At 37.1% G+C, this 19,949-nt stretch overlaps 1 protein-coding gene across 4 annotated transcripts in view; it reads right to left on the reverse strand.

Annotated features, from left to right (window-relative positions):
• The window catches only part of APPL1 (adaptor protein, phosphotyrosine interacting with PH domain and leucine zipper 1), a 51,772-nt gene that overhangs the window by 26,469 nt on the left and 5,354 nt on the right, over nt 1-19,949 (reverse strand). For all 4 annotated transcript variants that reach the window (XM_080625379.1, XM_080625377.1, XM_080625380.1 and 1 more), the window contains exons 2-21: nt 19,301-19,399; nt 18,187-18,246; nt 17,079-17,150; nt 16,182-16,269; nt 15,537-15,578; nt 12,495-12,553; nt 11,880-12,026; nt 10,422-10,504; nt 10,157-10,315; nt 8,975-9,163; nt 8,431-8,473; nt 7,884-7,940; nt 5,989-6,080; nt 5,246-5,428; nt 3,022-3,071; nt 2,466-2,640; nt 2,328-2,364; nt 794-940; nt 501-551; nt 70-159 (exon numbers count right to left, since the gene is read on the reverse strand). In XM_080625379.1, coding sequence (XP_080481505.1) covers nt 70-159; nt 501-551; nt 794-940; nt 2,328-2,364; nt 2,466-2,640; nt 3,022-3,071; nt 5,246-5,428; nt 5,989-6,080; nt 7,884-7,940; nt 8,431-8,473; nt 8,975-9,163; nt 10,157-10,315; nt 10,422-10,504; nt 11,880-12,026; nt 12,495-12,553; nt 15,537-15,578; nt 16,182-16,269; nt 17,079-17,150; nt 18,187-18,246; nt 19,301-19,399 — 1,923 coding nt within the window. The remainder of the gene's footprint in view (nt 1-69; nt 160-500; nt 552-793; nt 941-2,327; nt 2,365-2,465; nt 2,641-3,021; nt 3,072-5,245; nt 5,429-5,988; nt 6,081-7,883; nt 7,941-8,430; nt 8,474-8,974; nt 9,164-10,156; nt 10,316-10,421; nt 10,505-11,879; nt 12,027-12,494; nt 12,554-15,536; nt 15,579-16,181; nt 16,270-17,078; nt 17,151-18,186; nt 18,247-19,300; nt 19,400-19,949) is intronic.

A 19,949-nucleotide genomic window follows, 5' to 3' on the forward strand; every position in this document is an offset into this window, starting at 1 on the left:
GAACACAAAACTGCAGAAGAAGGTAAGTAGAATTTTAAAAAAAGTATTAAGAAATAATGATACATGTACCTTTTCAATTTGTTTTTGTTTATTCAGTTCTTTTTGTTGTTTCTCTTTGACTCTATCAATTTCTTTCTGCTTTTCTGATGCTTTTCGATCCTAAAGGGAAAAAATGTAAATGGAGTAACAAACAGCAGCCTGAGATGTTTGATAACCTACCAGTTTGCTCAAAACTGTTGCACCACTGTTTTGCTCATTCTTTTAAAAGACTGGTATGCTTGTTAAAGGTAACAAGCTGAATCATGTCTTGAATATTGTTCCACAGCGGACATGGGTCAGTCTTTCCATCTTGGGTTTAAATTCTAGAAAGCAAATCCCTTAAAGTACACCACAACAGTATTAGTGCAGATATAAGCATCTTGCAGAATATCTCTATTACATATTATACATACTCTCTCCCTTCCATTCATAGGTATCCCTTGCCCCAAAAAGATTCTTACCAGTTCTGCATGAAAAGCAATCTGTTTTGCCAGTCCAACAGAGTCACAAATCTAAATACAAAACAGATCAGAAATAATCAAAAAGACTCTAATAAAAATGCCTTTAAAATTATGCCAGATTCCCAAAGTAGCTATACCAGCATATTTAGAGTACTTACAGGTAAGACTATCACTAACTTAACTGTTTTTCAGTCCATAAACAAGATACTCCCCCCAAAGAAATCCCTCAGACAGCTTGGATGGATCCAGTATCTTGGAATCCACACTGATCCAAGTATAAACATCACCAATACCTTTTCCCCTTCATTATTTGATTCGAAGATATAGCAGATGGAAGTCTGGCGGCTCTCAACTCTCCCTCCTGAGGTTCTGAGCACAAATCCAAAAAGACGCTTATTCTCCTGGTGCGTAGCATACAAGACTACATTGGGCAAAGGAAACTGCCAAAAGGATCAAACACAGACATATTAAAACTGGGTCCAAGTATTTTCTGTATGAGCTTTCAATATACTGTATGTTAATTATTTCACTATCATAAAGGCATAACCAGACCAGAAAAAGTTACAACCTGACCAAACACGTAATTACAGAACACCGATGAGAATGCAAGGACTAAATTATTCAAAAGAGAGGCAAACTTCTAAAAACTCAGTGCACGTAAGAATGGGGGAGAGACCACAATTCAACATGACTCAGTTTCTAAATGGGAATACAGTCCTTTTTTATTTTCCTTAAAGAGACATCATTCATACAAATTACACTTGTGACTAAGATTTCAATATCTGGTGCAGGTAAAGGCACTACTTGTCCAAAACCTTTATGCCATTAGTTCAGCTCTCCTGAACTACATACAATAAAAAGAAAAAAAACTAACCCCAAAATGTACAAAATAGTTTATTGTAAGGCAATAATGAAGATACGTTTTGCACTCTTATTCCTAAAAGAGGGTGGACTTAGAAATTTCAAATCTATCTTCTGAAGACTTAGTAAAGAGTAATTTTTTTAATGATGAAAGCCCCAACTAGAGCTGCGATAAGCTGTCAGATGGGGTTTTCCTGACCTTAAATGTACACACTTAGAAATCTGAACATGCACTCAGCTGACTTATCTCACCTCTACAAGCTCCTGGCTTTGGGGCAGTTTTAAACGTAATGACACAAAGGTAAAGAAAGAAAAAAGCACTACTTGAAATATCAAGGCATTTTCACACCACCTGGATTTTCTTTTATGGAAATAAAAGTAATTCAGAATGCCCCCCCAAAAAAAAAGTTTTTAAAAGGAGACACAAAGAAATTAAATGACACATCATAAACTGTGCATAAAGAAGAAGAGCAAGAGGGTGGAACATTTTTGAAATATGAAAAATAAAGACAGCCATTACTGAAGAATTAAGCTGGCTTTATCTGATAACCTGAGAAGTAATCCACTTACTTCTTTCAAGTGCATTTTTTATAAAGAACGAGGCAAAAAAACACCAAAACTGTACAACACTCTCAATGCAGTTACACATTAAAACCCAAAAACCTAAAATAAACCCAAAAAAGACCCAACACCAAGCAAACCCTTTTGGGCTTCAGAACTCATTTGAGTCCAACTTCAATGTTACCTCTTTAATTAATAATATAAATGTTTGTAATCAAACATATTAAAATACAATGTTTCAAAAGCCTATCTGACCTATTGAAATCACTCATGTTAAACCTGAATTGCTAGTGCATATCTGTTTTTAAATGCTGTCAATGATTTTCGCTACCATCCAATGGTATTATTTTTAAAGGAGCAGAATGACATTGCTGGTTATTTATCTTAAAACGTAAAGTTACTTACTCGTAGTCTTGTAACTTGTGTCTGTGGATCAATCAACCTACAAAGTTGTTTTGAAAAACAAACCAGAAGGTAAGTTTTACCAAAGTGAAAGAATCATTCTGTAAATAAACATCAGTAGAAGTCTGGCAGGAAACTTACTTTAAGCAGCCACATGTGACTAATAAATGTGATTCTGTCATCCGGAAAACATTATGGATGGCACGAGCCGCCAGTATTTGACGCATTGTTTCATAAACAACATCTGGACTTTCATCAGATTTCACCTCCATAGAGCCAAGAAATCTCACAATAAATAACTGATGAAGAATTGAATCTAAGACAAAGAAAAGTATTAAAAAGAAGTTAACTCTTTTGGGTTTTCCATCCAAACCCAAAGATGGACTTCACTAAACTCTAAACTTCTCATACCTTGGAGAGAGATTGCTCATACCTATGAATTACAGGTACCATTACCAAACAGCACATCAGACGTCTTCTCATTTGGTTTAATGAATACAAAAGGTTCAATGAATTATTTTTAAAACAGACTTTCAGACAGTAACCTGATTTAACACAGCTTGTCCAACACCTTGCTCATTTAACCAAGCATTCTAAAACTGGCATTAAAGTAGAAAAGAGCAGCTATAGATGAAATCAGAAAAATAATTTAAAAAATCTATTTTTATTTTGCATTGAAATAAAATGTTTGGTTTACCTTCTGTTTCAGATTTTGAGCCTCCCAATTCACCAAAAGGATTTGTGCGTCTATTAAAAATGAAAACATTAAACCAGGAGTCAGATTACAAGAACCACTCATGAGTAACGTAGTAGTCTCATGCTGCATCAACTTGTAGTGACTTCACAGACTAGTAATCCAGAGGAATAATATATGATAAATCATAAGATCAAGCATTTTAATCAAGAGTTAGACATAAATTGCTATATTCAAGGGCACAAACCATGGTCCTACTGCTGCCATGGAGAGTTTTGCTCACATAGTACTTTTTTAATATCTGAATTAAGAAGTCAAAACCTTTATCTTCGAAAACAAAGAACAGCTCCAGGAAGTACAACCAAAAGCTAGTCCTTTCAGTACTCCATAGGAGCACCACCCTTCTCATCACTGTCTTAAGTTGTTGAATTACTTACTGAAGTCACTGGTTTTGTTTCAAATGCAGCTTTCTGAAAACACCACTGAGTTTTTACTCCTAGAGCTCAAGAGAAATGTGGCTATTTCTGGCTCTCAAAGACAGAACTGCTATCAGTTACAACAAAAAGTGAAAATACTCTAGGCTTCCAAGTCTACATTTTTCAAAAGCAGTAAAGCAATGCTGAAAAGAGTATGGGAAATGGAGAAATACTAAAACCTTCTAAAAAGGACAAAATCCTCTCTCTTTGGCTAACTGGTGTCTGAAAAACTACTGTCAATGGTTCAGTAAACTTCAAGTTAGGTTTTATAGGGGAGTAATGAAGGTGTCACCTCTCAACAGTTAGTGTTCTAAAGCAAACTGCAGAAGAGAAAAAACCTGCCAGTTTTATCAATGAACTCTTCTAACTAATAAATGTCTAGTTTAACGTAGTAAAACTGTTCTAGACTGAACTCTGAAGTCAAGAAGGCATTGCTACAATGTTTAATTAACATAAACTCAATCAAGAAAAATCCCATTAAATGCTGACCTGTGGCAATTCAGTAATGGGAAATTCTTTCTATTGGTGTCTTTGATTGGTCAGACTTTTGTAATTTTAGATCAGACTGGAACCATAAATGCAAAATCTCACAGAATTTCTCAAAAGGCAAAAATAAATATGTCATCAGTATCAGAAACTAAGGAAAGGGGTTTTTTTTTAATCATTAATACTTCTACATGTTACTTTGCATGTTGCCTATCTGCACAAGCACTGCAGTTCTTTATTGACAATGATGGTTAATTGAAAATACTGAGCACAACTCTTATTATTTCTGCTATGAAAAAATGTTTTCTAGAATAGAATTATAACTGATGACATGAATTTAGCTGAAGTATTAACCTCTCCTCTTCCTGGAATACAGGTCTATTTTAAATCAGTCCATTCTTAAGAATCTAGCTAGCCAACCTCTTATCCTGCCATACCAACCAACAAAAACAAAAAAAGAAGTTGACTACGTTAAATATATATAATTTTAACTCTTACATATCTGTAAGGTCCAACTGAAAATTCACATATTTTTCTAGAGGGCAAGGGGATAAAAGTCATTACTGTGACTAGAGTCACATAAATTAGTTTTTATCTTTTTGGCTTTTTCTGTTGTTAAGAGCAGCTGGATCTGCAAATACCTTTCCTTAATATCCAAATTCTGTACATATAGTTCCAGAAATGCAGTGCAGATCTGCAGGTCTTTCTTACTATTTTTGAGTGGGAAGTTTACAAAAAACAAATAGGAGAAAATGTTTTTATAGTTTGGGAAGAGCTCTTTGGCAATTTTAATTTGTCTGTATATGAGATTACTCTAGAAGCCTAGATCATTTTCACTCACCTTTCAGGTTAAGAGGAGTGTCATCGTAAGCCATCATCACCTGGAGACAGGGCTACCAAATTTCTCTTGAGTTTCCAAGAGGAAATAACCCAAGCTGCTGGGTGAGCAAGCAATAGGAAAGGAAAATACTTTGTGAAACCAAAAGATTAAAATAAATCAATAAATAAAAGCATTAGCTGTTAAAGCAAAAAAAGCTCCGTTAAATCGAAGACTGCACCCTGAATCTAGTGCATGTAATTAAGCCTTTTTTTTTTTACAACTTAATTTAACTATTTAAAAGATTGTTACACTTCACTAACCACTGCAAATTTTTGTGACATGAGTGTTCTGGAGCTGCAGCATCAACATGGATTTCCTGTTGGTTTGTTTTTAAATTAGTAACATTAACTTCAGGATTTTGTTTCTTTCTCCTTACATTTCCTACCTGCCTGACTGCCCTGAAGATTTTGTTTGACCAGGAAAATCTTCACTAACTGGAGATATTATGTCAAATTGTATTGGAGTGTCAGGTGCAACAAGTGAATCCAAGGAAAGTGCCGATAAACCTGCTGATTCAGATCCCAGTGACCCTGTACTGCTAGTACGAGCCGCAGGAGGACGAGATTGTCTAGAACAAAAAAAGATAAAAATGAAGATATCTTAGTTTCAAGTTGGTTGATAATAAATTAAACCATATGGAAGATCAATACAGTGCTCCTAAGCTTGAACGTAAAACAACACAAAACCTAAAAAAACTGATGGTCAGGCTATAGTAAACAAAAATGGAGTCTATGTTCCTAGTCAGATTTAAATTACAGTTACTACTTGCATTTAAAATTGTATCAGATTGTATTATATTTCATATGTGATTATATATTGATGTTAAAATATCTGAGGTCTGTTTCCAGGAGTTGGGTACATTAAGGGAAGTCTCATTATGAGTTCATACAACAAACCAGATATACAATACAATCAACAGAACTGTCTATTCAGCTGGAAATCTGGATGACTGGCAACAATGGATGCTACATGATATTGGAAAGGTGAGTTCAAGAAATTTTCCTCTAGCCTATCAAAGATTTAGTTCTGAACATACAAGGTTTTGCTCTTTGTTTGTTTTTCCTGGAACTTTATCAAGGATTCTCTTTACAGATGTGCTCTTCCAATACCTGTAGTTCATTAACTTACACAGTTGGCCGCATGCTTTCATGCCTCTGCTGGAAAGAAGGGGATGGAGTAACAGCCTCCAGAGCTGACTGATTCACACGTGCAGCAATTTCCTGCAAGACAGGGATGGGAAAAAATAACTGAAAACATTTTCCTCAAAATAAGCTTTAAGATTTTAGTTTCATTTATATGCAACTGATAGAAGTTATAAACAACTCTTTGTGAGAATCGAGAATCTTTCTTTTCCTAAACTCTCACTAACATACTTGTAGTATTTTCTTCTAACTTCCAAAACATTCTCTGCTGTTCACTTTCTAAATTTTAATGAATGCACTTGCTTTGCTGCACTGCAAGTATTAAGAAAAGCCAGCAACAGAGAAAAGTCCCAATGAGAAGTCTGGTAAAATATGGCAATGTAGCCAGAGAAAAAAGAAGAATCTCATTTGAGAAATGCAGTCCTCAGCAACTGCCTAAAACCGTGAAAATTAAAAGTCTGCCCTTAAAATTTGGGAACACTTAAATGTTTCTGAAAAACTGAGACATGAACAAGTACCAAGTGAGGACTATGTTACAATATTATTTCAACAAACAAGGGACCATTTACAGTTGAAGAATTCCATTTTAATCTTCAATTGGAATCCCTAATTCTGAAGTATTTTATGTAGATTCCTTCACTTCATGGGGTAAAGCCAACAGTGAAAGCCCTTGAGGAAAGAGAATCTTTGGACAGGGAAGGTGCAGGAGACAAAATGAAGAAGAAGCTGCATTTTGTGTGAGTGTATGACTCAGAAACTTAAAATGAAAATGAGAATTACTATAAGCCATTGGGAAGTGAGGAACAGGCACGAACACTGAGGTGTAAATGCACACACCTTCACTAATGCAAGAGAGCTTCACCCATTTATGTGACTAAACAGAAGCTCAGCTGTGTATTCATCAGAACACATGCTTCAGGGAACTGTGCTCTGCATTAAAACCATTTTGTTTCCCATCTGTATAGTTAACTTAGACAACTGGCCAGGTGCTTGTATTATCTACAAAGTGATATTTAGCTCCTAAACCAAGAGCTGGCATGACACACTTCTAATTCATCTTGACTTTCCAGATCATTTGACAAGAGCCTTGAATTATGCAGGTGAGCAATGGATTTCTGTATTATTCAACAAGCTGCCTGTTGACTGCTCTGTCTACAGTTTTCATGCTCGTATATGACCACTTGAAAGTTTCCTCTCCAATAATGTGTTTCAGACTTCAGCAGGAACATTAAAGAGTACAATATCACTTTCAACAAACTTTACATATAGACAAATGCTCTGTTATGAAACAACGGATTCTGTTGGGCCAATTCCCCTAATTTAGCAAGTGAGTGCTATTTAAGTCTGTATCAATATGAATTTGCTAAATAAATATAAATGTAAGCCATCTAAATGACATTAATTTCCTTACCCAAATTCTCTACATGAAACAAATAATCGATTTCCAACTCTTTAAGAAGGCAAATAACTCAGTCATAAAGTGAAAATATGTTTTTCCTACAAAACTGCTATGCTCCTAAGATTCATATTTGTAAGACTGTCAGTTTTCTCTGGTAGGAATTAAATTTATTCATCTGAGTATTTGTCATAATGCTTTGGAACAAAGTGTCACATACAAGATGCAAACACAGGATCCTGAAGATGTCAAAAAGCTATACCAAATATAAAAGTCAAGATATTCTTATCACTTTCTATATAACCATGTAGATGAAGGAAACAAAGGACTATATGATTTCATAATACAAAAAGCTCATAATCAGACATGTCTGAAGCACTCAAGCTTAATTCTCTGCTACCCAACTGGATCCAGCTGATCTCTTTATTTTTGTGCGTATCTACATCTTAACGTATAACTGATACTATAAATTTTAGTCAAGTTACCTCAGGGTTTTCACTTAGATATATCTGTTTCGATATGTTGTTTATGGTGCATATCCACTGAAAAAGAGAAGGGAGGAGGGAGAAAAAAAAATTAATTTTACATAGTTTTTAAAGCAAATTTGATTAAATACCCAAGTTGGCTCATTTCAGCACTTTTTCTACTTTCTTTGTAACCTACGACTTCCTTTATTTTCCATTCCTGACAAGCAGATAGGAAGAAAGAAGGTTAGGAAAGCATGAACAGGGAGAAGGAAAAGCAGCATTTTGTCAAGATTCCCCTACTCCTAGCTATTTAGCTGTGGGTTGTGTGTCTTGTGAGTTCTTTTTTCTCTTTTTCCTTTTCTTCCATATTACTGAAGAGGACTTGTGGCAACCATAACTGCATTCTTTTCTCTAGTATTTAACGCAGTAATACTCTGTCAGTTAAAAAGTTCACTGCTTACCACCCAGAGAACATAAAATGAGCATTCCAACTATTATTACAAATGTATTCCTTCTGAGCAACAGAAAAATCACTGGACTCCATGCAAACCTCCTATAAGCTTACCTCTTCATAATCTTTTTTACTCTCTGCCTGTAAGATTGAAGACCTGAAAGAGGAGAATGGAAAAGATAATTCCATCACTTCAAATACATTCAGACAGGAAACTTCATGTTTCTACAGTGCACAACAAATTAAGAAACGCTGAAGATTCTGCGTGCATGCTGAGTGCAGTCAACATTTAACTGGGGTGTGGGAGAAACCTACATTTTCATTTCCCTTGAAAACAGAAAAGGAACAAAATTCTAATTGTGCCCATGTAATACTTAGGCACTCACAAAACGCAGTAATACATGACTGTAAACTCATTATGGTCACTTTATTCTGAAATACCACTCACCTACATTATAAAGCTTATGACAAAAAGCATATAGGAAAAGCACAAAAACCACTAGAAAGTTAAAAAGACATCCCAGATTTTGGTTCTAAATACCCCCCAAAATCTGTCAAGCTATAATCTGGTCAAAGGTAGATCATCCTTCTTTTTTGAATTAGTGAGTCCAGTATTACTTACAGGTAACAGCAATATACGTAATATAAGGATACTCACTTTTTGCCATCAAATGATGTTATCTGAAAACAGTACCGTCTGTCTTCACAGTCCACAGCCATTACAGAGCAATTGTCTATATCCATGACAAGTCCCCCAGCTACATCACCTCTTGCCTGGCTCATCAGATTTCCACCTTGAGTGAAGTAAAACTGTCTCTCCCAGCTGGAAGATACCAGCCCTGTCTTACTAAAAGATATAAAGAAGTTCTTAGTAGATCTGGAGTTCAGCTGAGCTGAAAATCATTTCAGCACAGCAAACCATCTCAGCACTTAAGAAAACTTTTTTCCCAGTTTCATGTTTTAGGTTAGCTTTACAGTTAAATTAGTCTCTTTCCATCTGTGGTTCTTCACGCTAAACCTACTGCTGGGCAAAGAAAACATAAATAATAGCTTTTTTAAATTATGTGAAACCATTCAGAATAAAAAGGTCTAAGTATTTCAGTTCTGATCATCCAAAACCCAGGAGGAATACTTGCAGTTTAGCCTCCCTTTCTGTTCAGATACTCTCTTCAGTATTAATTGCTGCAATTGTGTTCTACTACAGAACCCATGCCCTATTCAGTAGGTATGTTATTCTAACCGTTGTTGTAAAGGTAATCACATTTAAAAACAAAAAAAAAATCCTTGTAGTTTATTATATAAATTACAGAAAAATAATCTGTTACAACTTATTTTTAGTAACTATAAAAATCAGCTGCTAGGCTTCAATAAACAGAGTAGCAGCTCCCTCCAGTGGGCAAAAGAGACCATTTGATGTGTATTTCAGTTTGCAGAGACTGCTTTGCCTTGTATATCTCAAGCTTGACGTATTTCATTAGTAATTTGAATCCCAAAGCTTTAACAGATACTTATACAACACTCCTGATAGCTGCAGTCCTGTTGTCTTCCAATTACAATCCAGTGAAATTACACTTGAACTTTTTGGTGTGAAAATTCAGGCGAAAGTAGACTAAAATCAGAGTAACTGCTTTGTACCTGAATGACACTATGTCAATGTAACAATGACCTTAATACCAATTAAGTGAAGTAGTTGAAAGAAACAGCATAGCTCCTATGTGACTTACTCAACTAAGTCTGTAACATCAACATAGCCGATTTCAAATAAACATTGCATACCCTTTTAGCTTTCCTTTCCCAAAACAAAATATTGTGCAATGTTTAAGTAACAAGTTTGCCTTACTTTCTTGCATTGAGATAGCCGGCTTTCCGTGTTAGGTTTCTATGAACAGGAAATTTCGTAGTATCCGGATCAGGCAGATACAGTGGATCACTGGCTACTTCCAAATCCTCTATAGTTTGTTGCATGTTTTCTACTTCACAATCCATTTCCCTGCGAACACTAAAGCAAGTAATGTGTTAGTAACAAAGATAATCTATTAAGAGAAGTAGAAACAGAAAAAAATCATTGTCTTGGTAATACTTCAAAATTCAACAAAGCAACTTACTTCTGTACACTTGTGCCAATGTTGGTCAAAAATTCTTCCAGTTGCTCAGTAAGATTTTCTGAACCCATTTTAAAGAAGCTTATCTTAAAAAAAAAAAATTAAAAAAAGGAGACTTTAATAAAGCTACATTAATAAAACTACATAAACTATTAACAGATAAAACCATGGTTTTGTCTCCAAGTGAAAGCTGATGCTGACACTGCAGTGAGATTTCATTGTGTCAAGAGGATGTGCAGTCACCTGGAGGACATACAGAAATACACAGAAATTGCCCTGGAAAAGAAACAAGGTTTGATCTTTCAGTGATCCCAAGGTGTCTCCATACTTTGTGAAGGCCACCATTCTGCTAACTGCTGTTATGGGTGGGGTTACTGGGGGCACAGGAGAGAGAAAACCTGTGAGGACTTGTCCAGGGCTATCCTCTACCTATGGACCCTACCAAGGGGAGCTGACAATCTGCATCTTAAAAAGTGTACTCATATTGGTCCAGAAAAACTGTCACATCTGAATGGAGTTTAGCCATGTGAAATCTCAGAACAGGAAGCCAGAAGCATGGCCCCACCCTTCCCATTCTTAGATTTAGAAAAAGCCTGCACCTGAACAACAGGTTGCACTATCAATTCTGTTACAGAAGCCATTCAGAGCTTAGGTCTTAAATACAAGCTGTAAAGTTTCAAGAAGCAAGAGTTCTTAAGCTGGAAAGCTTTCACACGGCACGTGGAGGTTAATTTCTACCCAGGACACTGTAGCAGCACCAGATGCTGGGAAGATTGACTTTTTCTTTTTAAAAAAAACCCAAATACTGATTATATACTTCTGAAAATACAAACTAAGTCCATAGAACTTTTTCATAGTTGTATTTTCTATTGCACTTCCTCAAATAAACCAATCATGAACTCATTTATATTCAACAAAAAGCCAGAATGATTTCTAGCATTCCACTTCTTCCTTTCCTTGGCTGAAAACAGCAGTGATGTGACTGTGAGAATTATCTCATCTCAGAATAGCTGCCACAGGAAAGAGTTTGTCTCCACATTACTAAGAAGGTACACTTCCCTGGGGACTTGCTGCATGAAAGTTTTAATCAGCTATTCCCATTAGTGACCGAATGGAAAGATAAAAATTTAAGGTAGTGCATTAAACTGAGCAATCTGGGTTTCAGGGTAGAATTAGACCTTTATATTTGTCACCCAGACTTGCCTGAAAGATTCTCTGATGGAAATGAGGGCATATCATAATCAGATTTATATACTGACTGTGAAATGAGTAGTGCTGGCTACTGACAGCATTCACAGCAGCAGCTATGACAGCTATGGGGATGAGGATGGAGCATGTCTTTTTCTCCATTTGCTTCCTTGGGTTGTGAAAAAAGTCTTGCAGTGCATTTCAGTACATCAATCTCCATGAAATACTTTTACGTCTTCTTTCAGACCTATAGCTTTCAGAATATGCAATTACCTGAGCCTGCATGTATCCTAGCAGGGGTTCTAGCATAGCAATTTTCTTTTTGTACTGAAGAGTATTTAATGCACAGAAATAATGCATCATAGTCTGATGCTGTTTTTTCCTTGAAGTATATACATCTTCCATAACTTCAGCCTTGATCTAAAGAGAAACAGACAGGGTGAGGGGAGAAAAAAGAAAGTTTGTGACTTGATATTCATCATATACTTTCTGGACAGCTTTATAGCTAGCATGATGCAAAACAACACAGTTGCCCTATGCTCTATCATCATTGCACATTTTACCCTGCAATTCCGCTTCTCTAATTTATACATGAGATACATGAAAAACGAACAGAGCTTTCTTTTCTCCCTGGCAAGTGTGGCTATTTCTTTACAAAAATAAATTTAATCCCACAATCTTAACCATAGAGCATTTTCAGTGTTATGAGACAGGCATGTATTAGAGAAACCTGCTTCTCTGTTCTGAAGCAAACTGCCTAGACTGCTAAAACAAACTATCAGACTTCAGGTGGAATCTGCCATACACTGTCTTCCACCATAAAAATATACATATTAGATTAAAATTATTTCTTCTCTTAAAATCTTTATATTATTTTGTTTTACAAACCTTTTCATTTTCCCTTCTTTTTGACAACCGACCGTATCTGGTAATGGCAGCATCGTGATCTAAGCAAACAAGAGAATTTACGATCATTTTCATAAATTTATGACTTATGCAACAGAAAATATTTCATACCACTGTGTTGCAGAGCCAGCTGAATGCAAAGTGCAGTCATATTAAAACCTTTAAGAATTGCTCTGGTTTATAATTACTTCACTGCCACAAATACTTGGGCTGAAAAAAAAAAAACTAACCAGATGCAAATATGGCCAACACATACAAATCTGTAACAGAGTTATAAATTTCTAATACTCTTCAAAGACAGAAACCTCCTATAAGCAGAGACAACTTTCCATTATGAAATCCTGCATCCTTTTTGCTTCTAAAGCAACGAAGCAATTTACATTGAGAGAAGCAGAATCCTTAATCTTTACTTACAGATTATCTTTTCTATGATGATAGAGATAGCTAAAATAACTTCTGACAACAGGGGAGAGAACTATCAAACTAATTGTAGTGAGGTAAAATACGTTTATGAATCCAGTCCTGACTGAGAAGTGAACTAGCACCTTAATCATAGAATCATAGAATAGTGAGGGTTGGAAAGGAGCTTGAGATCATATAGTTCCAACCCCCCTGCCATGGGCAGGGACACCCCACACTAAACCATGTCACCCAAGGCCTCATCCAACCTGGTCTTGAACACCGCCAAGGATGGAGCATTCACAACCTCCCTGGGCAACCCATTCCAGTGCCTCACCACCCTCACAGTCAAGAATTTCTTCCTTATATCCAATCTAAACTTCCCCTGTTTAAGTTTGAACCCATTACTCCTTGTCCTGTCACTACAGTCCCTGATGAAGAGTCCCTCCCCAGAATCCTTGTAGGCCCCCTTCAGATACTGGAAGGCTGCTAGGAGGTCTCCACGCAGCCTTCTCTTCTCCAGGCCGAACAGCCCCAACTTTCTCAGCCTCTCTTCATACAGGAGGTGCTCCAGTCCCCTGATCATCCTCGTGGCCCTCCTCTGGACTTGTTCCAACAGTTCCATGTCCTTTTTATGGTGAGGACACCAGAACTGCACACAATACTCCAAGTGAGGTCTCATGAGAGCAGAGTAGAGGGGCAGGATCACCTCCTTCGACCTGCTGGTCACGCTCCTCTTGATGCAGCCCAGGATACGGTTGGCTTTCTGGGCTGCGAGTGCACACTGAAGCTGGCTCATGTTCATTTTCTCATCGACCAACACCCCCAAGTCCTTCTCTGCAGGGCTGCTCTGAATCTCTTCTCTGCCCAACCTGTAGCTGTGCCTGGGATTGCTCTGACCCAGGTGTAGGACCTTGCACTTGGCATGGTTAAACTTCATCAGGTTGGCATCAGCCCACCTCACAAGTGTGTCGAGATCCCTCTGGATGGCATCCCTTCCCTCCGGCGTATCAACTGAACCACACAGCTTGGTGTCATCGGCAAACTTGCTGAGGGTGCACTCAATCCCACTGTCCATGTCACCAACAAAGATGTTGAACAAGACCGGTCCCAACACCGATCCCTGAGGGACACCACTCGTTACTGGTCTCCAGCCAGACATTGAGCCATTGACCACAACTCTTTGCGTGCGGCCATTCAGCCAGTTCTTTATCCACCGAGTGGTCCACCCATCAAATTGATGTCTCTCCAATTTAGGGACAAGGATGTCGTGTGGGACAGTGTCAAAGGCTTTGCACAAGTCCAGATAGATGACGTCAACTGCTCTGCCCCCGTCCATCAGTTTCGTAGCCCCATGATAGAAGGCCACCAAATTGGTCAAGGCAGGATTTCCCCTTAGTGAAGCCATGCTGGCTGTCACCAACCACCTCCTTGTTTTTCATGTGCCTTAGCATGCCTTCCAGGAGAATCTGCTCCAAGAGTTTGCCAGGCACAGAGGTGAGACTGACTGCTCTGTAATTCCCTGGGTCATCCATTTTCCCCTTCTTGAAAATGGGGGTTATATTTCCCTTCTTCCAGTTGTTGGGAACTTCCACCTGACTGCCATGATTTTTCAAATATGATGGACAGTGGCTTAGCAACTTCATTCGCCAGTTCCTTCAGGACCCGCGGATGGATGTTGTCAGGTCCCATGGACTTGTGCACGTTTAGGTTTTTGAGATGGTCTCTAACCAGATCCTCTCCTACAGTGGGCCTAGGGTCCTCATTCTCACAGTCCCTGCGTTCGCCTTCCAAGACTTGAGTGGTGCGGTCAGAGACTTTGCCAGTGAAGACCGAGGCAAAGAAGTCATTAAGAACCTCGGCCTTCTCCAAATCCTGGGTAGCCAGTTCTCCCGATATCTTCCAAAGGGGGCCTACGTCGTCCCTAGTCTGCCTTTTACTCGCTACGTACCTATAGAATCCCTTCCTATTATCCTTAACATCCCTAGCCAAGTTCAATTCTAACTGGGCCTTAGCCTTCCTCACCTGGTCCCTAGCTTCCCGAACAGCATCCCTGTATTCTTCCCAGGCCGCCTGTTCCTGCTTCCACCTTCTATAAGCCTCTTTTTTCCTTTGAATTTTCCTGAGCAGCTCCTTATCCATCCAAGGAGGTCTCCTGGCCCTCTTGCTGCACTTCCTTCTAGTTGGGATGCAACATTCCTGAGCTTGGAGCAGGTGATCCTTGAATAACAACCAAGAGTCTCGGGCCCCCCTGCCCTCTAGGGCTGTGTCCCATGGAACCTTACTAAGCAGGCTCCTGAAGAGGCCAAAGTCTGCTCTCTTGAAGTCCAGGGCAGTGAGGTTGCTGCACGCTCTATATAATATAATATTTTTAGTAATTTTAGTAGCATAATCATAAATGATTTAATAATTATGTATACATGTAAGTATTGTAAAAAAAGACTAGTATTATCAATCTGCCTTAACGCTTTGGTACACAAAGCAGGGATTCATAAAGTGAACCAAGGAAACCTCCGTGCCTAAGAATCACTGAAAAGAATTACACCTTAATTAGTCACTTTAAGCCTTGAAAATATCTTCCCTAGTTTTCTAAGTAATATCTAATATTAGATATTTTATACTTACCATTGCTTGCAATTTGGAAAACTTCTTTTAGAGTCAATATCTCTACAAAACAATATATCACAATTTAAGTAAGTTGTTATTGATGTAACATTTCTATATTGAGGTTTCTCATGCAATGTTTCACTACTGATCAGTTGTAGTTCACACCTTGTAATATACCGATTTACTAGCACAGGCACTATGTGGCCAGGAAAGTCTGCTCCTACTTACTGCCAGTATATCATTTAGGTGGCTGGCAGCCTTACCAAAAAAGACACCATACTGTCTTTTGAGTTTAGTCCAACCATTATATTCGTGTCATGGTATTATAATATATATAAATATTTCCTAAGAGTGCAAGTTATCTGAAAATTGTTCTTTCCTAATGTTTACAGTAACTGCATAATTTTCATCTGGAATAAAAGGTGCTTCTATATAGTAATATTTCTGTTGAGACCTTAATAGTGCCAAGTCCTTCAACTGTAACACTCTCATGAATGGAAATAACTTACTTTTTTTTTTTTTAATTGAGAGATGCATACTTTGAGAGCTGAAAAATAAGTGGTGTGTTCTATTCAGTGAAACAAGAGCTGTGGAAATCAAATGCTATGGTTTTGTTACTGTTTGTTGCTGTTGGTAAAAACAGTATTTATTTGAGCACTCTACCTTTAAGATCCCTTTCTTTAAACTGAGTAATAGGAAACATCATTGCATCTGCAAGTTGAGTTGACAGTACTGCATGGCAAGAGCTGAGCTACAAAAGACAAGAGAAAGAAGGAAATTTTAGGAAAACAGTGCTGAGACAAATCAAATCAAGGTAGATTGACATCAATTTCATTCAAAGAATACATGTACAACTAAAGCATAATTTTACACATTCATGTTTTTGCAGCTATTCTTCTCTAGATTCCTGATCTGATCACTAGCTTTTTATAGGAGACTCATTTTAGAGTTTAGTATTTGTCCATACTTTTGCAACTTTAACTACAAGTTACTGGATCACATTAGAAGATGGCCTCATACATTCTGATGACTAGCTACATCACAGCCTGTGATCACAGATTACAGATGTAGAACAAACGTGTTCCTCCTCCCAAAATGTTTAAGTAGTGTTAAAAATGTAAGGAGAGAAATCACATCAAGAAATCCTGATTCAGATGGTGCCAAATTGCCTTTCATAAGAGTCAGTTTCTGTCTCTGATACTGACAGCAGGAGGTTCCTTTGTCAGTCGAGCACCTAAAAATCAGGCAGTATAAATACTCTCAGGAAAAACTGTTTGTAACTGCCATTCTGTAATGGTTTTGGCTGTGTCTACAGGAAGTGAAACTACATTCTTTCTCAATAACATATCCTCATTTTGCTGAATTGATTCTTTATCTTCAGGTTGTATAACTTCAAGTAGATGCTGCAATATAAAATCAAGTGTATCTTATTGAGAAATTAAAGCCATTTCTGTATCGCCTATCTTGAAAAAGGCTGGTATAATTAAGCAAGTTAAAGTCTATGTATTAGTAATTAGTAGAAAACATTAGTAAATAAGTGAAACAAATACAAGCACTTGCCTCATCTATCACTTTTGCAAATTGCTGTAGAGTGGAAGTCATCACTTCATCATCTCCCCCTAGTGGAAAACGCTAGAAGAAAGGAAAAGGAGACTTGTTTGCAGAGTTTTCTGCCATTCACAAAACTGTACTAATCATGTCTCAATTCTCATTAAAAAAAAATATCCATTTTTAAAATACATGAACCTAAAGATTTTATAAATTACCTAATAGAATTTATTAAAAAAAAAAAAAAAAAAAATCAGGAAATTTGCAGCCTTGACATCTATGAAGATTTTATGCAGCTTTTCACATTATAATTTTTACATTTATCAAAAATTAAGCAATACTTGGCGTTCAACTTAAAACTTTGAGCTCTTAAATTATGTGAAATTTTTAAACCATCCAAAAGAGTTTACTTCTATAATGCACTGGAGACAAAAGCATGACCAAAATGGTCACTACTGAAAAAGAAATAATCCAGTTGAAACACTGTGTATTTTTAAGCTAATCTCACCCCTCTAGAAAGTCTCATCACCCAAAAATAATTTATAAAAAGTATTCTTTCCAGTTCACCTCATTAGGTAGAGAATGAGGACAGGCAACACCAGCCTCCTTAAAGGAGGAGCTCAGCAAAGGGGTGCCTGCAGCACAGCTGCAACCAGAGTACCTCCATAGGTACCTGTGGAGTATGTGATGGATTCCACTACCTGCACTTTCAGGGGTGGAATTATTCTCACAATAAGAGTAAATTATAGTTGTTAAATGGAGACTGCTATGCAATCTCTTCTCTGTGTGACTAGTAAAATCAAAGCCCTTAACAGTAAACAGGTTCATAAAACAAAAATCAAACACCACCACCATCCTAAGCAACCCCAAAACACTGATCCAAAAGTAAAATCTTTCAGAACTTACTAATACTCATCACGGTAACAGGAACTTCATGCTGTTTTATTTGGAAGAACTAATATGAAGACAGCAGATTTGGCAAAGATTTGAGCCGCCAATTACAGAGGTTCATTTTATCTGGACCAAGCCTAAATACATTCTACACTGTGTTCTAGGAGATAAAAGACTACAAAAATACATAGTACTAACCACACAAAGACAACAATGATTTACACAGTACCTGTTTCTCATATTCCTTCAGAAGCTTTGAAGTCAGATGAGTTGCTGCACTTAATTCATTCTGATTTAAAAAGAACAAAACCCCAAGCTTGTTACTTGTTAATTTAAATTAATATTAAAAACAAAATCACGTTTGAAGAAGAAACTATTACACACGTGGGATTTGAAATCTGATTAGATTTTCATAAAAACCTACAGCATCCTGCCCTTCCACTTCTCTAACAATATTGAGAGTTGCAGGTAATCAGTCATTACAAACACCAAATTCACACCCTGTACTATGTGCACTGATTTCTGTATTCTTCATGTTATGCAGTGCACATTTGCATTTAATTATTTTAAATTAGCTGCCCTAGTTACTAAGTATGAGGAATTTTTTTATCTGTAAAGGAAAATGAACCACAATACTACCTGATTACTAACTGCTCTGTACTTGTATACAAGCGGGACCTAATTAGCAGATTCATGGTATGGAACAACTGCATCTTTCATGATGCAGTTGAAGAAGAAAGCACAGAAATTAGAAACAAAATAGAAACACAGTAAAATAAAACTACATGGCAGCAAACCTACAATAAACACAGTAGTCACTAAAGTAAAAATGACAATAGGATAAAAAAATGAAAAGCAAGAATACCAAATCAGTCAAAAAGTCAATCAGTTCCAGTGTATACAAATTAAAAATATAGCCATAAACTCAGTTGCTCAGAGAACCACGAAAAATAGTTCTGCCTTTGGCATGAAAGTGCAGTTACTTATAGATGATGAGTGAAACATTAACATACTGTAGGTAAGAAATAATCTCCCACTTGGTATATACTATACACACTAAGATCGTGATGGGAAACACTGGGGAAATACAGCAGACTGCTAGAAGACCAGAAAAAATTACTGGTCATTACAAATTCTGTTGAAAATCACAAGAACTTATCTTTACCAATCCCTAGCAAATAGAAAATTTATTTCATTCTTATTTTATTTCAGTTCCACATTTAAAGACTATGGAAGTCAAAAAAAAATATTGCTTCTAATAATATTTAAAAAAAACAAAAGTGAGAGACATGAAATGGGGTTCAAAAGCTTTACAATGCATTCAGGAATTTCATTAACACTACCTGTGCATCATATATCCTGTGCATGGCTTGAAATAACTGATTGACATAATTGGAAATTGCAGCAGCATCTTCTTCAAATACTCCCAGCAAAGACCTGGTCTGTGAAAATGAAACAGCCAAAACACATGTCAAGTTAGAAAAGCAGCATTTAAATGTCAGAGAATTTCAAAGTTCAATAGCATTGTTTCAGGTTTCATTACTAAAAGGTTTATAAACCCTACAGCACTATTGACAGGGATGATACCTGTTGCATGCCACAGAATCTTAAAGATACCAAAGCTCAGCCTCACTCCTATTGTCAGCCTCTCTCCAGGTCCATGCAAGTGCATTTTCAGAAAGGAAAGGACCAAGGGAGACGTGTAAGTGCAAAATAAGTTGTAACTGTGGGCAACTACTGGACCCATTATGGTTCATCCCTAAGGAAAAGTGTAAAGATGACTGCTATTAGATAGCATGCCAGGTATACACATTTCTTCTGTTGAGAGATCAAAACAAAGGCTGTGGCTTCCTGATTACCATCCATCCTGCACAAAGAGAGTTGCTGGCTGCGTGGACCTATAATTCACCTGTGCAATAACAGTCAATTCTGTGATCAAAAAGCTGAGGAACTAAAGCCCAAACCAAAACAGGACAATCTGCATCTTGCTGT

Source organism: Psittacula echo, assembly GCF_963264785.1.
Source record: "Psittacula echo genome assembly, chromosome: 9".
Taxonomy (NCBI): domain Eukaryota; kingdom Metazoa; phylum Chordata; class Aves; order Psittaciformes; family Psittacidae; genus Psittacula; species Psittacula echo.